This window comes from Sciurus vulgaris (genome assembly GCF_902686455.1).
Source record: "Sciurus vulgaris genome assembly, chromosome: 11".
In the NCBI taxonomy this organism is placed as follows: Eukaryota; Metazoa; Chordata; class Mammalia; order Rodentia; family Sciuridae; genus Sciurus; species Sciurus vulgaris.
Genome location: NC_136472.1, coordinates 41,890,808 through 41,912,130, shown reverse-complemented (window position 1 = coordinate 41,912,130; position 21,323 = coordinate 41,890,808). Strand labels below are relative to the sequence as shown.

General features: G+C 39.6%; 1 protein-coding gene across 8 annotated transcripts in view; it reads right to left on the bottom strand.

Annotated features, from left to right (window-relative positions):
- The window catches only part of MPPED2 (metallophosphoesterase domain containing 2), a 167,929-nt gene that overhangs the window by 118,447 nt on the left and 28,159 nt on the right, over positions 1 to 21,323 (bottom strand). For 5 of the 8 annotated variants that reach the window (XM_079102784.1, XM_079102779.1, XM_079102780.1 and 2 more), the window contains one exon: positions 2,349 to 2,530. The exons of 2 other annotated variants lie outside the window; for them this stretch is intronic. In XM_079102784.1, the coding sequence (XP_078958910.1) occupies positions 2,349 to 2,436 (88 nt within the window). In that variant the 5' untranslated portion in view covers positions 2,437 to 2,530. Of the gene's footprint in view, positions 1 to 2,348; positions 2,531 to 21,323 lie in introns of those variants that run through there. One more of the 8 variants, XM_079102785.1, reaches the window with a different exon arrangement.

Sequence of the window (21,323 nt, the reverse complement as noted above, 5' to 3'; positions counted from 1 at the left end):
CTTATCATTTTATTTCCTTAGTTACGGCACATTTCCATTTATGGAGTATTTTCCTTATAAAATCACCCAGTGTTTACTTCTAATCTACTAAATAATTCCTCTGACCTCTTCTTGTTTTCATCCTTTAAATATCTGTTGATGGTTCACTCACCACATTCCCCATTCAGTTATTAATGGCCCACAAAAAACTCACTAGCAACAATCATTTACTGATTAATCTGCACAACAATCCAGAAAGACAGGTAGTATTAATCCTTAGTTCTGCAGAGGGAAACCAAGGGGAAAAGTGGTGCACTCAGTTGCTCAAGGTCAGTGGCTAAACAAGATTATAACCAGGATCTGACTCGTCTCCTGTTTCTGTGAACACTTCCCACAATGCAGCTCCCTTCCTCCAAGAAAGGAACTGTCCACCATGCTCCTCAATATCTGTGTTGAGATTCAGATGTCACAGAATAGCTTGAAATTCCCAAAATTCACCCCCAAATAATTGTAACTATGAAGAGTTCACAGTGAAAGGTGCCTAAAATGATGAGGTAATTGTCCTTGAAAGCAAATTTTACAGAGGCAAAAAATAAATAAATAAAAGTAAAAAGATAGGGATCAGAAACCCAACTTTGCCACAACTGGGAAAGTCACTTAACTTTTCTGTATCTCTGCACCACCTAAAAAGGAGGTGATTATGCCAAATGGTATTTAAAATGTTGCTGTTTTAAGTAAGATTGAGCATAAAAGAACACAAATTATAAAAACCCCAATATCCAATGCTGCCAAGATTGTGGTAAAACCGTTACATTCACTTCACTGCAGCAAAATGCACAGCTACGGTGCTCTTGGAAAGCAAAATGCCAAAAGCATAAAGAACCACAGGAATTTCATATCCTTTGACTTAGATATTTACCTCAGACATAATGTTTTATCCTAAGAAATAAAGTCAATGGGAGCAAAAAAAAACATATACACATGAAAATGCACACTTCAGTACTGGTTACCAGAGGAAAAACTGATATCAATGTAAATGTTCATTTTTATAGAAATGTCATACTGTTAAGGTATAGCAAACAAAATGAAGGTCACACTGCTATTAAAAAGGATAAATAAGAAAATTATATAAAAGCATTTAAATCTTACCAACACTATTAAATGAAAATAGCCAAAAGTAAAAGATATGTATTCTGACTCAACTGTATATAAATTGGATTGATCTGTAAGATCACATGAAAAACCAAAATAATTACATTATTAATTAGGTTTGTTTATTTTTTAAATACTTTAACCGTTTTTAAAGAATATTGTTTTTCATTTAACACATACATTTTATCATTTAATCAAGCATTTAAAAACTTCTCAAACCTTGCTCTAGGTGGAAGAAAAACAACAATTTAATGTTTTTGCGTAAATCTCCTTAATAATTTTTACTGCCTGACATATTATTCATGACATTAATTTTTCCAGAGTAATGTCTGCTTGTTACTTTATAATTCCTTAATGCCTTCAGAGATTCTAAACTCTCAGAATACTGTACTTCCTTACTCTTCCTTCACCTAAGAGAATTCTTATAAAAATCACGTTTTTGTTTTTATTTTTTAATGGATCCAGGGATTGGACCCCAGCCCTGGCACATGCTAAGCATGTGCTCTACCACTGAGCAACACCCCAGCTTCAGCTCTGTCTTCTAATGAAGGTATGAATATCCCCAGACTGCTTTGTAATACTACTTGCAAAGTACCTGACTTAGGACCCAATATTTTTCAGAACCCCCAACCTGTGGGTGCCTTTCCACCGTTACAGGGAAGTTTCATATTTTAAGTTTTGGGGGTTTTACAGCAGGTTGTAATTTTTTTTCAGGAATCCCAGGCACCCTCCAGGACACTTAGAAAAGTTGCTCCAAAAGAGCACTGTGCTGTAGCAACTTCACTTCATATAATGACTATTACATCCTCTTCCGTTTCTTAGAAATGTTCTCTGACTACTAGGTCATTTGTACATCTTTGATCCTAATATCTGGGAAAGATTGCAGAGCCAGTGAATTAAAAATATGATTCTAGGTCTCGTGTGTGCCAACGCATACCCTCATTAAAGCAGAATGAGTGAGACGGGATCGGTTTCAAAGCTTCCCATCCCTTTGCCCCAGAGCCGCCGAGGCCAGGCACTGAAAGGATGCACAGTAAAATTAAATATCTAAAAATTCATCTTTAATTAACAGGATTGGATTAAAGCTAGACACCACTGCATATCATACGAGAAATGGCTGAGCTGGCTTCCAAGTGCTCTAATTCAATTAGGACGCAGTGAGTGACACTCGGACGGGAAAGGTTAATTGGGGCCGCCAGAACGCAATCATTCCTTACCTAACCAGTCATTAAACTTCTTAACCTCTGAGGGCAGTCCCAGCTCGGTGAAATCGCCTGTGTGGAGAAGGATGTCCCCATAAGGCATCTGGATACCATCTGTTCTGGAGTGTGTGTCTGAGATGCAGACAAACCGCGTGTGGCCCGCTGGTTTTGGAGTGTCATATGGGATGGGGTCGACCCTAAAGTAGACATAACAGATCCCATAACAGTTAAACATATTAGAACCCTGGCAATTGTCATCGCACATACATATCGACTGTCATCCGCGAACACACCCAAACCAACTGATGCACAGGCAAAAGGGCCCGCTGTAACAAGGGACGTTTTGGGGCATGAAGGAGACAACATCCCTCATCTGCAACCCCACCAGACAAATTCAAAAAGTCTTACTTACCTGGTAGAAAAATTAAAAGGAAAGAATATCTTACCTGGAGAATCAGAAATAACCCAGGAAATTGATAGAGTGATTAATAGTGAAGTTTGGGGATATTGAACCCCAACTGAGGAAGCAAAATTATGCTATTTTTCTCTCATCATGCTTCAATTGATCCCAATACTCATTAGGAGATGGCTAACTAATTTATTCCTTCTTAAACATGCATAACTTAAGCAATGAACTAATTTACAGAGAGCAGTCTGTACATGCTCTGCCAACTGAGATGCGGAGAGACAGCACTTACATTTAATTTCCTTTCCCCAACCATTCAACACCTGTACCTTTCTGTTTTTGCTAAGAGAGTCACAAATCAAATTGTGGAGAGGGAAATTGATGCCAAATAACAGGGCTTTAAAAAAAAAAAAACCTGGATGTTAAAAGAACTTTGTCAAGCTCATCTTTATACCATGAATTATCTGCTGTCCCAGTTACACCTCAGGTTACAAGGAATGTTCAAGTGCCTTGGGCAGGTTCTATTTAGTACAAATAGTACGCCTTTTAATGGGTATGTATGTATCTACATATACATTAATATATGTATGGTTTTAGAGACCTAAGCACTGTGAAATTACACCAGGGCATAAGAATCAAAAGGCAAAGTGATCAACCCGCAGCAAAGAAAATGAAACAGAACATTCTCATTTAATTGAGTGTAACAAAGTGTACTAAATAAACTTGGTAAAGAAATGCAAATGTGACTCTTGGAGCATACAGTTTTAATTATTTAAGAGGTTGGTAGCAGAGTTAAGAATGTTTTAACTATATTAACTCTCCACTGACAGCTTCCTTTAATTTCTCTGTAGGAATGTCTGCTTACTTTTGGATTATGGGCGAAAAGCAGCAGTTATAAATGCAAAGAGAAGGTCACAAGAGAAGCAAATATGCAATGCGTAGATTAGAGAGTAAAACGTTGAGTAAGGAACAATATTTCATATCACAGCCCCACCCTTGATAGTTAGCATGCAGCAGAGAACACACTGAAAACTCCAAGCAAGACTCCAATACATAGTGGCTCTAGAGACTCTTGTGTTGTTGTTCTTCAGTACTAGGGATAAAACCCAGGACCTCACATAAACTAGGCAAGCGCTCTACTACTGAGCTACACTCCATCCCTTTTCATTTTACTTTTAGAGATGGGTCTTGCTAAGTTGCCCAAGCTGGCCTTGAACTTGTAATCCTCCTGCCTCAGCCTCCTTCATAGCGGGGATTACTGACATGCACCACCATACCTAACCTCCTTTTTTTTTTTTTTTTTTTTTTTGAAGAAATAATAAGTTTTAAGAATGGCAATTTCAGTGAGGAAATAAAGACACGGGAATACAACCTAGATGGTCTCACGTTGTTTCAATGGTGAATCTTTTATTTTTATTTTATTTTTGTAATAGAAGAAGGAAATTAAGGAAGAAAGGACAAGGAAAAGAACAGAAGGAAGAAAAAACTGTGAAGGGTTACCAGAAAGGGCAGAAATAGGAGTTTAACTTTTACAAAAAAATTAATATTTTTTCTGTAAAAGTTATAAATTAATATGGTGTTACCATGGAGAAACTTCACTAACCCTTGGCGACCTCACTGGTAACCCAAAGTCCTTCAAAATTACATTCAATGCTGTTTTTATACATATCGATGTTCGGTGTCTTCCTTTCTGTCACTGAGACTAGATTATACTCCATCTCAGTGCTTCCAATCCAACCGATATCACCTGACTTCTAAAAGTAGTTTCCCCAGAGAATAAATGACCCTTCCCTGACACAGCTGTCACCCAGTACCAAAAGTCGAGATGCTTACTGGAATGGGTTGTCAGCATTCACACTTAATCCACAATATTTGAAAGGAAGTTCAATAAAAACCACACAACCAAGAAACGTAAATAAATTCACTATGATGTGTGCATGGACATGTGTATCATTATTTTCCAGTTTTCCTTCTAATGGTAATTCATAGACACAACCCCCAATTCTCCCCTTCTGTCATTGGACTAAACTACTGGCATAGCTGCTGCATCAAAGCCCTTGGGAGCCCATCTCAATTTATTGGAGAAACAACACTGTCATCATTTGAACTTGTTATATAAAAAATGGCAGAGATGAAATCTTAGAGTAGTTTTGATTTGCGTTCCTCTAATTGCTAGAGATGTTGAACATTTTTTCATATATTTGTTATCGATTATATTTCTTCTTCTGTGAAGTGTCTGTTCAGTTCCTTAGCCTGTTTATTGATTGGGTTAATTGGTTTTTTATGTACATATATGACTACATGACTGGTGTGATTCTACATCATGTACAACTAGAAGAATGAGAAGTTATACTCCATTTATGGATGATGTGTCAAAATGCATTCTACTATCATGTATAACTAATTAGAAAAACAGAAAAGGATCCCCCCAGAGCTGGAGTTGTGGCTCAGTCATAGAGCACTTGCCTAGCATGTGTGAGGTACTGGGTTCGATTCTCAGCACCACATATAAATAAATAAATAAAATAACCATCCATCAACATCTAAAAAATTTTGATAAAAAGGATTCCCCCCGCCAAAAAAAAAAAAGAAGTGGCAGAGATATAAGCCCCTCATGTGAACAGGCCCTTACTCTATGCCTCTACCCATGTTGGAGCAGCCAGCCATCCCATGGTATGGGACTTGTCTGCCACCTTGGCTCCATACTGGGCAGTAAGCTTCCTGAGACTCTGGGGAACACCAGTCAGGTATTCAATCCCTTTAACCTCCTTCACCATCCTCCCACCTCCTCCAGAGAAACGTTTAAATAGTCAGCTGAATTAACACTTAAATAAAGTCCAAGCAACTTAAAAGTAGGGGCCAGGAAAAAGGAGGCAAGTGCTTCTTCTCAGCTTTGAGCTGGAATGACATGATGAGTCCAAAGTGGCCAGCAGGGCAAGCTTTGGCTGTCCCATCCACATGACCAACATGATGTCATCAAAGAAAATTCCAGGTAGGGAAATGGGGGCAGTGGGGAGCATAAACATGCAACCCCGAATGTACACAGAAGCCCTGACCCGGGAACACTGACATCCTTTGTTCTTCACAGGACTAAGTGCAAAGCAAGAGATGGTTTCAGAAGACAAGACAGCGCAGCACGCCAGAGCCTTGCTGCAGGACAACAAGGCAAATATCACCTGGGGTCATCAGAAGGAAGGCATTTCCTCCCACAGACACTCAGAGCTGAAAATAAGACGTCTGGTGGAGTGGGCAAGTTGCAATGGAGGTAATTAAAGTTGAGACAACCCCAGGGAAACGACTACTCCCAAATTGGGCATTTGATAAACATCTTGAAAAGACGAGTCAAGACAGCCAGACATTTTCACTGTAAGAGCGTGTCCAAGAGAGACCTTGACGCTGCAGGGAGATCCACTTTTTCACATTGTGGGGAGACCCTCACACTCCATTTTCCTCCTTAGTTAACAACTTTGTCGCTTCCTGTTTATGCTGCTGACTTAGCAGATGACCTAACATTTCCCCCAAGGCATCATGTCAAATATCCGAGCAAGTGAATATCTTACCCAGGCAATCTAACCCCCAGAGCCAGATTCAAATATCAGAGTGAGATTTGCACGTCTGTTTGAGGACACCCAGGGGAAAACAAGATGACATGGGAAGATGAGAAGAAAACACGGCGTTCTAAAATCCCAGAGCAGGAGAAAAACCTCACAGGGCATCTGGTTCAACACTTTATATGATGCTTGAATTTCCTCTACCCCTTCCTTTTCTAATGGATATAAATTTTCATTTCAAGGTTTCCAAAGAAAGGGAGGGAGATCCCAAGCCCACTCCCCTCCCACAGCAGGATCCATTCTGAGTTCTGATAGCTCTACTCGCTGGAGAGTTGCTATTCCAAATTCAGCACCTCTAGGAAACCTGAGCATGGCCCAAAGACTTGGCCTAGAGCCTGAATTGTTGAGTAACTATTCTGGCTGAGTCATTTGCTTTGGGCAAATTCATTAATTCCTTTGAGCTTCCTTTTTCTCATCTGTAAAATGGGAATACCTAATTTTCTGCATTGCTATGAGGATATGAACTGTCAAGTATAGGACCTGACAAAGAACGCATGTTCCAAAAACAGAGACATAGAAAAACAAGGGTAAAGTGTGTTCGACTATTGAGTCAGACTGCCAGGGTCTGAATCCCACTGTACACCAGTGTGACATCAGGTGGTTCAGCCCCAGTGCCTTGATCCCCACATCAGCATAATGAAAGCAGTGCCTATCTCCTAGAAGTGCTGTTAGGGTGAAAAAGGAAATGCTCTCACAGCACAGGAGACAGAGTCTGACACACGACACACAGCTGGCATTCAATCAGTGTTAGTATTTATTTATTCATTTATTTATTTATATACTATTAGTAAATCACATCAGTGATACAGTATCAGGGCTGGTGTGGAGCTCAGTGGTAGAAGGCTTGCTAGCCTACTTAAGACCCTGGGTTCAAATCCCCAGCAGAGAAAAAAATGTGTGTGTGTGTGTGTGTGTGTGTGTGTGTGTGTGTGTGCGCGCGCACATATATACATACATAAATATATCAGAGAAATAGAAAAATGTAAATGTTCTGCACTCTGAAATAACAAGAGTAAAAGATTCTAGGACTTTTTCCACGTGACATTTCTTCAAATATTTGAAAGTATCTACAGTGATCCCGTGAAATCTTCTCTACTCCATTTAAGCAGCCAGTTTCCTTTTCCTTGTGTGGTATGGTATCCGCTGCCCTCGGCAACCTGATGATCTCCTCCTAGATACAAACCCACCAGTCAGAACCTCTCCATTTGCAGTGTCAGAATTCACATCCTGTGTGAATTCATTGACCAATGAACCATTCATCAAAGACAAATGCTAAACCAGGCCACGGAGAGGTGACAGTGCTGGATTCGCAGATTTTCCTAGGGGAGGCCTAAGCGACCATCTTAAACTGTTTTCTAATTAACTCTCAGAGTTTTGTGCCAAGTCTCAAATCTTGTTCTTGATGCTTGATCATCAAATGGTTATGTATCTCACTGCACATTCAAACAAAGAAACCATTCCCATTTATTCAGTCTTGACACATGACCCATAAAAATATGTATTACTGATTCCATTTTGGAGTCCTCCTCTGACCATGTCTAGTATTTTTTTCAATAACCAATTCATTCAGTGTCATTGATGGATTTTCAGAGAAACTGTTATCATGTGATTTCCAGTATCATGGAGTTCTTCTTGAGACCATATGTTTAGTAAAACCCTTTGTGCACACAATTAACCTGTAATTCCATGTGAGAAATAAAGTATTACCCTTACCGAACACTTTAACAGGATTTCAATGTATTTAGCATCTCCTATTCCTCTTTAAAACCCCAATGTTGTGCTTATGTGTTCCACTGACTTTATCTATAAAAGTCTTCCAGTGTAACATTAAAGTTTTCATTCTTATCAGGAAATTCAGATAGCATGAAAGCGAAAATTCTATTTGTGATGTTAAACCATCAAACCTAAACATACTCTGATAAGACAAATGCAAAACCTGTAAGCACAACAATGAATAAATAAACACCAGGCTTAAGTTAACAGAATCATAGAATTTTTATACTGGAAGGGAGCTTATCTAATCTTGTGCTTTACTTCTTTGAATATCATCTTCGTGATCATTGCCTTACTCACTTGTAATATGACTTAATTTTAGTTAAGTGTGTTATAATTTTACACAAGTATTTTTCATCTATGCAGTTACAAATTGGATATGTTGATTTCATATTTCTACTACACATTAAAATAAATACATAAGTATTAAAATGTTGTTTAAGGTCTATTTACTTTAAAGTATCCTGCCTAACATCAAAGAAACATATTCCACACTTTGGAAAGCTGATCGAGTTTAAAATGACTCACTTTAACATAAGAAATCTGAGCTGGAACTAGAACTCAGGCTTCCTAACTTCCTATGCACTTCTCTTTCCACCGCTTACATATGAAAGCTAAAATGTTTCTGCACTTGGAGAATAAAAATGATTTTAACAATAACAAAGTGCCAGAAAAATCAATCCCCTAAACTCTGGTTGGGAGATCATTAATAACTAGAGATATTGCTCAAAATGACTCAAAATAATTCACTGACAAATTTTCCAAGGTTTCTAAGTTTTTCCTGTAATGAACCCATTTCTCATGTAAGTTATGGAGTCCTCTAAACTCTAAAAAAAAAAAAAAAATGCATATTACATTTCATTGAGGAAGTGAACAACATAAAAGTTTGATTTTTAAAACACTGGTGAAGATGTTATGTATTTGTCATTTGCAGAGATGTCAAGCCACAAGTGCAAAGCAACTGTTTCCAAATCTGTTTTCCAAACAGGTCTCTAACAAGGGACTACTTTTCCTGACAGATATGCCTTCTCATCTGGTTGTGGAGTCCAGGGACTTTTGTACTCTTCCGACATTTATCATCAATCAGCAGTGTGACCCTGGGCAAGTCACTTCCCTTCTTATAGCCTTTGTTCCTCAACTACTGAAAGAGGGGCAAAACTAATGATTCCAAGGTTCCATGATTAACCACACAATTTACATACTGTCCATTCACTGGTGAGAGACTTTAGGAACAATTTAGTTTGTGAAGTCTCTTAAAACATGCCTTTTTGCTTTATAATTTTTTTTCCTGCTTTCCCAGACAGTGCAAAGGTAAATGCAGTCAGATCCATCCACATATAATCAGAGTTAGTATTCCTTTTATAATGAGAAGTGGAATTGCAATTTAGGTCTGTAGACAGTTTCCAGATATACCTAGTGCAAAAGGGAACAAAAAAGTCAGAATTCCAGATACCACACAAAACCAAAATGAAAGAATGTGTGACTTAACTTCGGCATGTCAGAAATGGGGCTGTTCTTATTTTCCTAAAACTACAAGCTGATGAAATTCTTGTAGCTTAGCTGTCATGCTCCAGAGTAGTCCCGGTGCTGAAACACAGTAAGCACAGCAGAACCAGATGTACAAATATATTCACATTTGTACCAAGGGCACTGCTTTCCTTTAACTGCTGAGCTGCTGTATCAACACTGTTCTATCACCAACTAATTATAGCTAACAAAGCCCACTGCACGGAGTGTGTGGCTCCTCTATTTTTTCCGAGTACAAAAGTACAGTGCCGACATTCAATGAATATTAAGTGGTAACGATTTAATTCTTTGAGCACTGCATGCAATATGAATTCACCATCCTCCCAGTGCCATTTGAGGTGTTTCCGTACCCATCAGGCAAGCTTCCGTGTCAGACACTAAAAGTCCCTCAGCTGCCATATTGTTGGGTTATAAAGAACCCACCAGAGATACACTGTCCAGGGTTAAATGTTTCTCTCCTCTGTCATGACAACCATGTTAATCAGCTTAAAATTCTGGGTAATGGCCCTGCATTGGAGAAAAGGCGGCACACGTACTGTCCCGAGTGCTCATTATTCCACACATCCAAATGATCAGGCAGTTGGTTAACCATTTCTTATGCACCTACCTATGTGCTGAGTTCTATGGTCAGTGCTGGGAGGACAAAGAAGCAACAAGCATGGCTCCTTCGAGGATTCTGTCTGCAATGATTTGTTAATTGTTCAAAACATGCTTATTAACAACTGGTAATGATGCAGTCATTTAGTTATTTCACAAACATCTACTGAGCACCTTCTATGGTCCATGGATTACGTTAGGTGCTGGGAAAAGAGCTATAGGCAAGTCTGAGATGGTCCATGTGATACGTAAATAGATGATTTTTGGAACAATGTACGAAGTGTTGTAATCAATAATATTCAAGATGCTGTAGGGTAAAGGAGAAAATACCACACATAGCCTGTGAGCCAGGGAACGTTACAGTGGCACAGAACACAAGACAGCAGGTCAATTTCAAATGAGTGGGACAATGGATCAACAATCCTGGAGCTTCAGAAAGAAAACTCATGAGAAGGCCTGCATCTGGGACTTGGAATAGAAACAAGCACAGGCCTTAGGAAAACAGAAAGAAAAGGTCTGTCCAGGCCATACAGAATTTAGCCTGTGTGGAGACTTTCTGGATGTGACTGGAGCAGAGTCCTTACGACAGAGAGCAGAAGCCTTGAAAGGCTGGTACAAATGGAGGCTAACTCTGAGAGAGCCAGACGGCAGGGCCTGAACCACATCTGGAGGCCACAGGAAACACGTTCCTCCCCTACTCCCCTAAGAGGTGAGCAGGGACACGATGACAGCTGACTTTTAGAAAACTAATGTGGCTCCATGAAGGATGGGGGTGGGGTGGAGAGCACTGGAGGAAAGGCTGGCTCAGAACTGATCACAAAACATCTAGGCATGAAGCCAAGCCCAACCCAAAAGAAAACAGAAATGAAAGAACATGAAGGAAAGGCAGTGGGAAACCAAAGCCATCACAATAGGAATGTTACCATAATCATGCATGTGTAGTCTGTAAAGAAGGACTGAAGGAACAGTCAGAAATGAATCACAACATCTGACACTATTAAGTCCACTGTAGCCCTAATTTGTGCTCACTTTTGTCACCTATCTGGACCTAACATGGAATTTTTCTTAAAGAAAACAACAGTAATGATAATGATAAAGGCCGCAGGTAGATTCTGTCATTTTCCCATCTTACACACAAGAACACTGAGGTTCAGATTAAGCAATATGGCAAAGGCACCGGGCTAGCAAGTGGCTCTGCCCTGTCTGACTGCTCAGCCTAGGCTTTTATCTTCCACTTGCAAAACACACACATCTAAGAGCAGACTCTGTCCTAATGGAGGGCACACAGTTTTAAATCCACTTCAGGAACAAAAGGTGAATTGTTTCTGACTCATCTTCACCCAGCTCTGTCCAGTAGAAAGAACCTCAAGGGACATCAAAAACACCAATAATTCTTTTTTTTTTTTTTTTTTTTAATGTTGTAGGGAGAGAAGAGTATGAGAATGTTAGCTCTAACTGACTTGTGCAAGTAAGATTTTTTTGTACTCAAAGTTTGCAAAAATGGGAATAAATTCTGTCTTTCTCTACCTTTCCAACTCATCAAAGCCAAGTTTTCCAAGGCTTAATGGCTCACAAGTAGTCGTTAATGGGCTTCATTGCTTAATTAATTGTGCTTAGCACAAGTGCAGGGAACTTCATATTTGCATGGTTAATGGACCTTTTTAAAAGTATGTGGTCATTTCAGTTGGTCTTAATGGTCTGTATTTTTTTTCCAACTTTTGGATTGAGTTGATATACTCACTTTCACAGAATCAGTCACGATTAAGGCAAAAAGACCATTTTATCTAAGTATGGAACATCATTTAACTATGCTGCATAACATCATTTAAGTATGTTGTATAAATACACAATTTAACATGGTTGTACCATTTGATGGCCTTTCCAAATTTATCCAATACAATACATTTTAGACAGTATTTGTTTCTCTGGATATTGTTCTGCAATAATAAAAAAATATTTTATCCTATATTATCCTATTTCATTCTGCATCATTATCCCTTAGCTGATCCACTAACTAGCCATAAAAGTTGCATAAATCTCACACAACTGAAGAACCCATGGAAAACTCTCTTCCCACTCTGGAAATAAATACTACCTTGGTAGAATATTTCATAGCTTGTGCCTCCCCATTGAGTATCACAGGATTGGCATATCCAAGTTCTGGACATGATGGGTGACTTGCCCATGACCACTTTGCTAGTATGTGTCTGAGAAGAGAATGAGGCATAGAGCTGACTGCAATTCCAGTGGTCACTTTACTTCTAACAACAGCACAGGGAAATAACACCAACCACACTGAGCTATAGCTTCTGGTTAGCACTGGCCAAACTCTGCCCAAGTTTTCCTGGTGAGTGACATTGGCAAGGTCTACCAATGGGTGTAACTGGTAATTAGTCCTCCTCCCCAAGCTTTTGGATTAGCCATTTTATTCATTGAGTCCACTGATCACAGACCTCAGTCCAGAGGAAAAAAATCCCACCCAAAGTCTGATTTTGTAACATTTCACTAGAACACAACCACTCTCATTGGTTTAAATATTGTCTGTGACTGCTTTCAAGATACTTCAGCAGAGTGAAGAGCTGCAACAAACACTATATGGCCTGCAAAGCCTAAAGTATTTACTACCTAGAACTTGAGAGTGTACATCACAGGAAAAAAAAAAAAAATTGGTGAATACCCCAAAAATCAGTGAGATCTGGGAGTTTAGATAAGGTCTTCACAGGGGAATGGGGAGGAGGACATGGGCATCCTAGGAGACGGTGAATGGTTTTTAGGAAAAGAGGAACGGGCCCTTGGGAAAACAGATAGGAGGAGAGTAGCTTACGACAAGTTTGTCTGCAGGTGTTGTTAACTTCTGGTTCCTCTCCTGTGATAAGAGCCAATTTTCCCTGTTGGTCAAACTTCCGGGAGGGAACTGATGACAACTGAGTGCTTTTTGCAGGGTCTGTCTTTAGGCAGATAAAGGGAGTTCAGACATATCCTCTCCCTGCATTTGACATTTTTTTAAGTGCCTCAGCTCAAAGTAATCAATATACCAAAGTGGCATATTTTGGGTTGGTATGTCCAGAACTCTTTCAATGGAAAAAAGTTTGTTCACTCCTGATTTAGTGCCTTGAGGAACACTTACTAAACCACAACTTTTGTCAGGCACCTTATAGCTACTCTATTTACAAACAATAATACCTAATATTTAGCAGTGTGTATCTACTGCTACATTTCTCTCAAAATCTCTGTGCGATGTGTGTGTGTGCGTGTGTGTGTGCGCACGTGTGCATGCTTTTTTTGTATTATTCTCCAAACTTTGCTTACAATCACACAATAAGATTGAGAATTTGAATGTGGATCTTGCCTGTCTAAACCATGAGCCTATGTCCTTTGCTATACAATACTGTTTCTTAGAGGTATAGGGGAAAATTTAAGCCTTTAGAGTAGGCATCCTTTTAATGCAGTTCTGGAGCCTTTAGGGATTGACTGATCCCACAGGGATATAGGCCTTAGTCTTAGGCCTACTTTATAACCTGTAGATAACTAAAAGCAATGAAAATTCTTGTCTGTAGAGGCAAATAAGTTCTGTTCAATGGACGCTAAACTGGCTTCCACCCTTGTTCTGCATCTATTTGTAAATTCATTTCAACATTATTATATTCCATGTAAATTTTTGGCTCTCCTAGGAAGTTTTAACGAATTTCTTGCTTCCATCATTCCTTAAGAAGTTAAGTAAAATTTAGGACAAGTGCTCATTTTACAACTGTATGACAGTCATTTTTTAAAGATGATCATTTTACATAGGTACCAAGATGCCGTTTTTACCACCTTGAATCACATTTTCATTTGAGAGTGCATACATACCAAAGTGCAATCAATAAAACTAGAAAGTACATATGCCTATGTACATATGGGGGTGGGGAATAAGAAGGAACAGTGATTAAAAGGTCCTCGTTAATGGATTCGTGTTATTACCACAGGAGTAGGCTCTTGAGAGAGGATCTGTCATAAAAGCAAGTCTGCCCCTCTCTTGCTCTTTCTCCCTTTCCCATCCTCTTGCCTTCAGCTTTGTGTTCTTACAACAAGAAGGCCCTCACCAGACACAGACACCTTGATATTGGACTTCCTAGCCTCCATATCTGTGAGAAATAATTTTTTAATAAATAACCCAGCTTGTGCTATTCTGCTAAAGAAATAACAAAATGATCTGAGATACGCATATAAAGGGCCCAATGCACAAATCAAGTGCTCTGTAAGTTTGAGCCAACGTTTTTGAGATTATTCTATGAGAAAATCAATGAAAGGAATTAGTTCTATTTGGGGATGGAAAAGTCCTCAAAAAAAAAAAAAAAAAAAGAGTATATATTTTAACCGAGTCTTAAAAGTTGAGTAGTGCTCCAAGTAGAGAGTTAGAATAATGTCATTCCACATAAAAGGAACAGTGTTTAAATTTCAAGAGTGTGAGAGAGAGATGAAAAGGTCAGGGAAGGTGAGTCATAGTGCCAAATTTACAAAGAAGACAATTTCCCAGTGGGCACTGCATTTGTAAGATGACCTGAATTTTCCTAAATTTGTTAAAGTGTGTACCTCTCTACTTCCCTCATGTATAAGGATTACTAAAGTCAAATAGGAATTATCCAGATATAACTCTTCACAAAATCTGGACACCAAATCAACATGACTGCAGTTATGACCACTCACCCAGTTCAGGAACTAATGGTTATTTTATCCCAAACGTTTTAAGCAACAAGAAAGCATTAACCAAGAATGACAGAGTCCAAAGTATGAAACATATTTTATACAAAATTTTATACAACATACTTTAATGGTTAGCTTACTTTAAATGCATGTGTGTGTGTACACAGGCACACACACATACACCCCTATACACACACGAAAATAACACACAAATCCAATTCTATCCCATTCTAATCCTGAACAGATCTGCTTTCTTTCTGTACCTGGTTGTATGTCATTTCAACATTATATTGATCTCACAATGGTTCACATTGAAATTACCCCTGTTTTACCTCAAATTCATCATTTTTTGGATGCTTTGGATAATTCCAGTTCTGTGTCAACATCTGCTAAAGTTTACAAGAAAGTCTTCATCTACCTCTGTGCATAATTCCCACGGTTTGTCTCTTTCAGTCCTTCATACACTTATGCAAATGCTAAAGAGTAGCAGAGCCTCTATCTTCAAGTGTGCAACGTGCAAAGATGCTTATTATAGAGACCCAGAAGTCTTCTAAGACAGAAACATTAGCTCTCTCCTTCTGCTCAAGCAATGATGGATAAGACGAAAAGGAGGTTAGTCTACTTCAACGTTGTGGAAAGAACATAACTTCGTCAAAAAATCATCTTTAAAAAAAAAAAAAAAAAACCCTTACTGGGTACTACCTGTGCCTTGCTATCAGATATCACCCCAGCCCCAGTCTCCAGAGGTTCCGCCGTGTGATCCTTTCAAGCTCTCTTCCTCCTAAGAGGTGAGCACGTGACTGCCGTCATCCATAAAAGTTGAAGTGAGTGTACTTAGCTAAAGGGCATTGCAATAATTTTTCCCTTCCACGTGAGAAAGTTAGCCTTGAAAATTCTCTGGCTCTCTGCCTGTTTTTAAATCATCTTTTGGGGATGGGTAGCTAAGGGGGCATGTTAAGTTCAAATCTGTCCCCTTCCCACGTCTCTATCAACTGCTGTTTTAAAAAGTAATACTAAAAACATGGAAGCCCCCATGAAGCCTTCAGATTAATTTTCAAAACAGTGCCAAAGACTCAGCATTTCAATGTGCAATGCCCCCAAAGGGCCACAGTAGGAAAGCAGTCCTAGCTGTTAGATTAAATCTGACTGGCACAGGTGCTATAATTTGGAGACAATAAGATCTAGGGTGAAGAGAACTGAGACACAGTCCCTGAAAAGATTCATAAACCCCAAGTACAAATCGGCCTCTGGTTGTATCTTTCTCACCCTTGCTGTAACATGTTGCCCTACTAGGAAACCCCTTGGGAATGTTGAGTCCACTTCAGTGAGTGCAGCAGGACTAATGTAATTTCACTTTGTTTGCCCTGACTATTTGCTTTAGAACCTAGGGCCAGTAAGTACTCCCATTATGGTCCTGCAGAGGGATGTGAGTCTGCCAATCCCTGATGGCAATTTAGATACAGATGATTTTTATAAGAACATGGACTGAGGGGTACAGACAAACACACACACCTGCCCTTGATGCTTCCACCACTTGCAAGGCTGAGGAATAGTCTCTTTCTATCCTACACACACTCCTGAGTACAAGAGTGAACCTCAGCCAGGCCTGTCAAGAAGCGCCCTATTAACCAAAGGCACAGCCTGGGAAAAAACGCAATAAGATCTCCCGCCAGGTCCAGTCAGAGCTGGCCCTTTCTTGATGAAAGGCCACAAATCAGGCTGATTGGTGAACAGCACCACTAGGTTTCTGGGTGAAATCTTTTTCTCACAGGGGATAAAGCATAACTCACTCAACTTGTTCTATGCAAACTGAACTCCTGTGGCAAAGCCTCAGTTATGACTTAAATTCAAGTAAACTTAATTTCGCTGCCCCTCTGGCTTGTCTGCTGTTCCCCTTCTCCTCCATCTTTACTATGTATTCTGGTGGAGCCCATCAAGCTCCTGGGGGGTGGGAAACCTGCTTCATCTATAATTTTGTTTCATCTTTACCTTATAGGAAACTGTAATTATTTCCCCTGGAGTCTCAGATCCAGAAGAGCTAAGTTACTTGCTCAGTGCCAGTGTTAAGCAGCAGAACTGGATCCAGCCTCCAGGCTTCTCAACTCCCAGTAGTAAAATTATAGCTACCATCAATGAATGCTATTACCATGCATCAGGCACTGTGCCAGACACTTTATGAATGTTACCTCATTTATTTTTTGCAAGAACCCTATAAGGTAGGTATTATTAATCCCATTTTACAGATGAGAAACACTGGGTTATGAAGTTAAATTATTTCCCCAAGGTCAGAGACTCCATAAATGGTGAAGCCTCAATTATAAAGGGAGTCTGTCTGCCTCCTTGGCTCATTCCCTATTATACAGCCTCCCAGACTGGGCCTTTCTTCTAAGAAAATCCAATGCTAAGCTGAACAAATACAAATGTTCTTCAAATTTCAAATAAATTACTTTTAAATACCTAATAAACTTCTGAAATTCTAGTTTTGACAACTTCGGTAATGTCAAACAGAAAACACTCACTAAAAAGTGCTATCTTTTGTCAGGTGTTTTTACTGGGTCCAAATATCATTGGCTTCCATCTCTTATTTCATTTAAAAGAAAAACAGATGGTTTAATATAAATTCCTGCATGAATTTTACTAGACTCCCCAGAAAACTTTATGAGCATAATAAGTTCTGGAGACAAACGACAGGGATTTAAATCCCAAATACACAAACTGACAACCTTTAGGATATGAGTAAGCCGCTAAACCTCATATTCCAGTTTCCTCACGTTTACATTAGAGGTAAAAATATGTATTTCATGAGGATGTTGTGCGAAAGTAATTGAATGCACTGAGCACATGGTAAAGGATGAATAATTATTGTAATTATTACTGTTTTTTGTTGTTGCTATTGTTTCTGTCTCTGCAAAGTTTCTCAGTATTGCTCTAATTTAACCAGGTGGATAAAACTAGAATATTCTCCCTCATGAAATGTTCTAAATACATATCTCTTATAAACAGATAATAAAGCACCCCATGCCCTAACTGCAAAAGAACATGCCATTTAGTGAGTCATAAGCCAACCCCATCTCTTAAAGTTATTATTCATCTGGTGCCATTAAAACTGTCAAGTGATCTATATCACCTCAGAGCCTGTGTCAAATAGGTGTTATTCTACACAATGGAATGTGTTAATTCAGTCCAAAAGGAGTCACCTGAGAAACCACAACAGCAAGGCACAGTGAATTTCTCTAAACCACAAGGAGGAGTTTCCCCCAAATATGAGAATTTACATTTTTGTCGTGAAAAAGCTTTTTCCCCCTAATTACAAAATATATGCTTACTAAAGTTAGGGATAATTAACTTCTGTAAATTATGAATGTGTATAAATAAAAAGCAAAGAACGATACACCCATAATTCTGCTACTCAGAAATAGCTACTGGTAACATCTTAGTACCTTTCCATTTCCTCTCTCTGCTATGAATTTTTAAAAACATAACTGGGATCATTTTGTATTCAAAATGTTATATTCTGGGTTTCGTTCTTTTTCGCTTAAACCATTATAACACCAGTGAGTTCACTGTTACTCCAGGCTCTTTATAAACATTTCCACTGGCTATGGGATATTAAATGGGTTAGTTTTGTCATAATTTTCTTAACCATTTCCCTTTGCTAAACTCCCCCAAAAGGCTTTTAAGCTGTCAAGCCCAGACAAGATTTCTAGACGCACAGCCCTAACAGTGGGGGCTGCCTGGGGTCCTGAGCTGGGCCATTTCAAGAACTGACTATGTAACTTCTCCCTGTAGGTGAGAAACACCGTGGGTCCTTCTCTTCAAATGCCAACAGACCGTGAATCCAGTGATGTGTGAACCTCAAATGCCAGTAGTTCTGGTCAACAATTATAGCAGCTCCTCTAAGATAAATAAAAGAATGTTCTGGACAGCCCCGGCCACCCACATCGAGCACAGGGAGAAGCACAAACACCTCCCACCTATGCAGGAGTGCAGATGTGAGTGGCTTCTCTTCTCCTCTTTCCAAGCTCAGTTTATTTCCAAAAGCACCAATCCATCAGCACTCAACACCGTTTGCCACCAACTGCACCATAAAATTCTTAAGTAATGTATCATGTTCATTGTATTTTCATTCAGGGGGGTGGCAGGAGGAACAGCAGAAGGAGAAGGGTTAGGTAGAAAACACAAGGCAGCCCTTGCTTATAGTCACAGAATGGAACACGGATGCCAGAAAACATCAAGGCTTGCTCAACAGCGTCGTGATCATGTCTGACCATCTTAAGATCCAAAACTCAAGGCCAAGACTTTCTATTTAAGATGGTACTGTGGTCCTAAGAAAGAACTCGTGAGTTCCATTTGCATTTCCTACAGTTAAAACAGATTTTGTTTTAAGCAGCTAAAGGTCAAACAAAGAGAAGACAGCATTTACAGATATTTAGGTACACTGGCTGAAATTTTGAAAAAGCTTCGTTGTTTGTGTTAAAACAAGATTGAGTCACAGAATCCATCAAATCCAAAGTCAGGGTGGCCTAATGGAAAAGAATGGGCTCTGTCTCAGGAAGAGCTGGACCTTACTTCTGATAAAAGCCTCATGAAGGAGAGATAAGTACCGATTAGAAAGGTTCTCTGTCAAATATGGCATCTATAACTCCACGTGCCACATGAAGCACAGAGCAGATATGGCCTGCAGTGCAAGGGTTTCAGGATAATTGAGGACAATAGAAAAAGTGATGCTCCAAGAAGAAGAAAGCAGTCAGGTTTTCTGTACCGACATTTTAGGAATATAAATCATCATAAACCTAAGGCCCAGAAATCTTAGAGATTAAGAAATTAGAACTGCTTCTTTGTGTTTACTTTATGAAACAAACTAAGAACCAGGAAGAAAAAGCACACCCTTCCTAGACTCCTTAGTTCATCTTGAGGCAGTCTACCCAATTTAGGGTCTTCTGGCAACTTTCTGGATGTTGCAATAACTGCAGAGCCCCAGTCTTTGCCTGATGTCAATTCCTTATCTAGAGTCCTGGCAGCTTTACACCTACCGTTCAGTCCATTCCAAGGCCAGGTTTCCAAACTGATTAAACTGCAGGTGGCATTCAGAAAATTCCACTCCAGGCCTCACATCACTGAGGAACAAGTCATTTTCTCCCTTCCCACTCTAGAAAATGAGCTTCTGCCTCCTTTCTGTTGCTGCCTTATGTCCTAACACGATTCCAAGGACTGCAGTCGATTCATCCTTGCCTCGTTCCTTTAAAGCTAAGCTCCTACTTTTAAATCTCTATCCTGAAACTCTAGAATCTATCCCCAGAATCTCTCTGTTTCTGCTACCTGCTACCACATTTTCTTGGGTTGTAAGATCTCCTACACTTCCTGTACTTGGGCCTGACACCATGTGCTAGCGTCCCTGACCCCAGTTCACTCAGCACATAGCTCCACGGGGCCATGTGATTTTCAAGCCCAGATGTAGACAGTGGTCTCTGAGATTCCACAGCAAGGCTGGTCTGCTTCCTGCCTCCTCCACGGTTTCCTGGATGCCCTTGTGTATGATGGCAGAATTATCATCTATTCAACTTAGCCCACAAGACAACCTGTTCTTGCTCAGCAGCAGATTGTCTTTCTGATGGTGGACTTCTTTCTCCCCAGAGAAACTTCAGGTCTTCTGAACTGGTCCCAGCCATGACTCGTGCCCCTTGAAACTCAATCACAATGCTGTCACTCTCTTTCTGGGGTGGTATACAAAGGTAAAACCAACCTGCAGATTTTCAGCAGCAGAAAACAATTTTTAGGGGCCCACTTTACATCTTAACAGTCAGAAAAATGAGATTGAGACATTGATATCAAAGTGAGAGTCTGTAGAAATGCTCAAATTAGAAGATCTCATACCTAGTCTCTCAGGTCACTGTTCACATGGTTCTATGATAAATATATCTGTGAACCAATGAAAGAAATGAATCCTTGACTCCCTTCCCTGGAATCTCAATTTTTTTCTTTCCACTCAGTAAAGGGACCAGTCTTTACATCATTATTTATCATATGTCTGTATCAGCAAATCTCTTAAGGAAATCTCCTTTCCTATGCCTCCCAGTATGTAATCTCAAGGTCAAAAAATCTGTTCCTTTTTCAAACTTTTTCAACTCCATTTTGGGTGTTTCACTGAGTAAGTTAATAGTCTCAAGTGTTCCCTCTGTCATTTCATGATCTATGAGTGTGCTGCTTCCACTTGTCCCCCTCTCCTGCATTCATGTCCAACCCCTGCAGTTTTTAAGAGGGATGTCCAGCAACTAATAGAAGGAATTCTAAATAACTTGGGTCTAAAAACTTTGAATGCTTGAAATGCAAGGATCCTGGGAGACCATCCGTTCCAGCCAGCATGAGTCTCATTTTACAAATGGGGGCACTGAG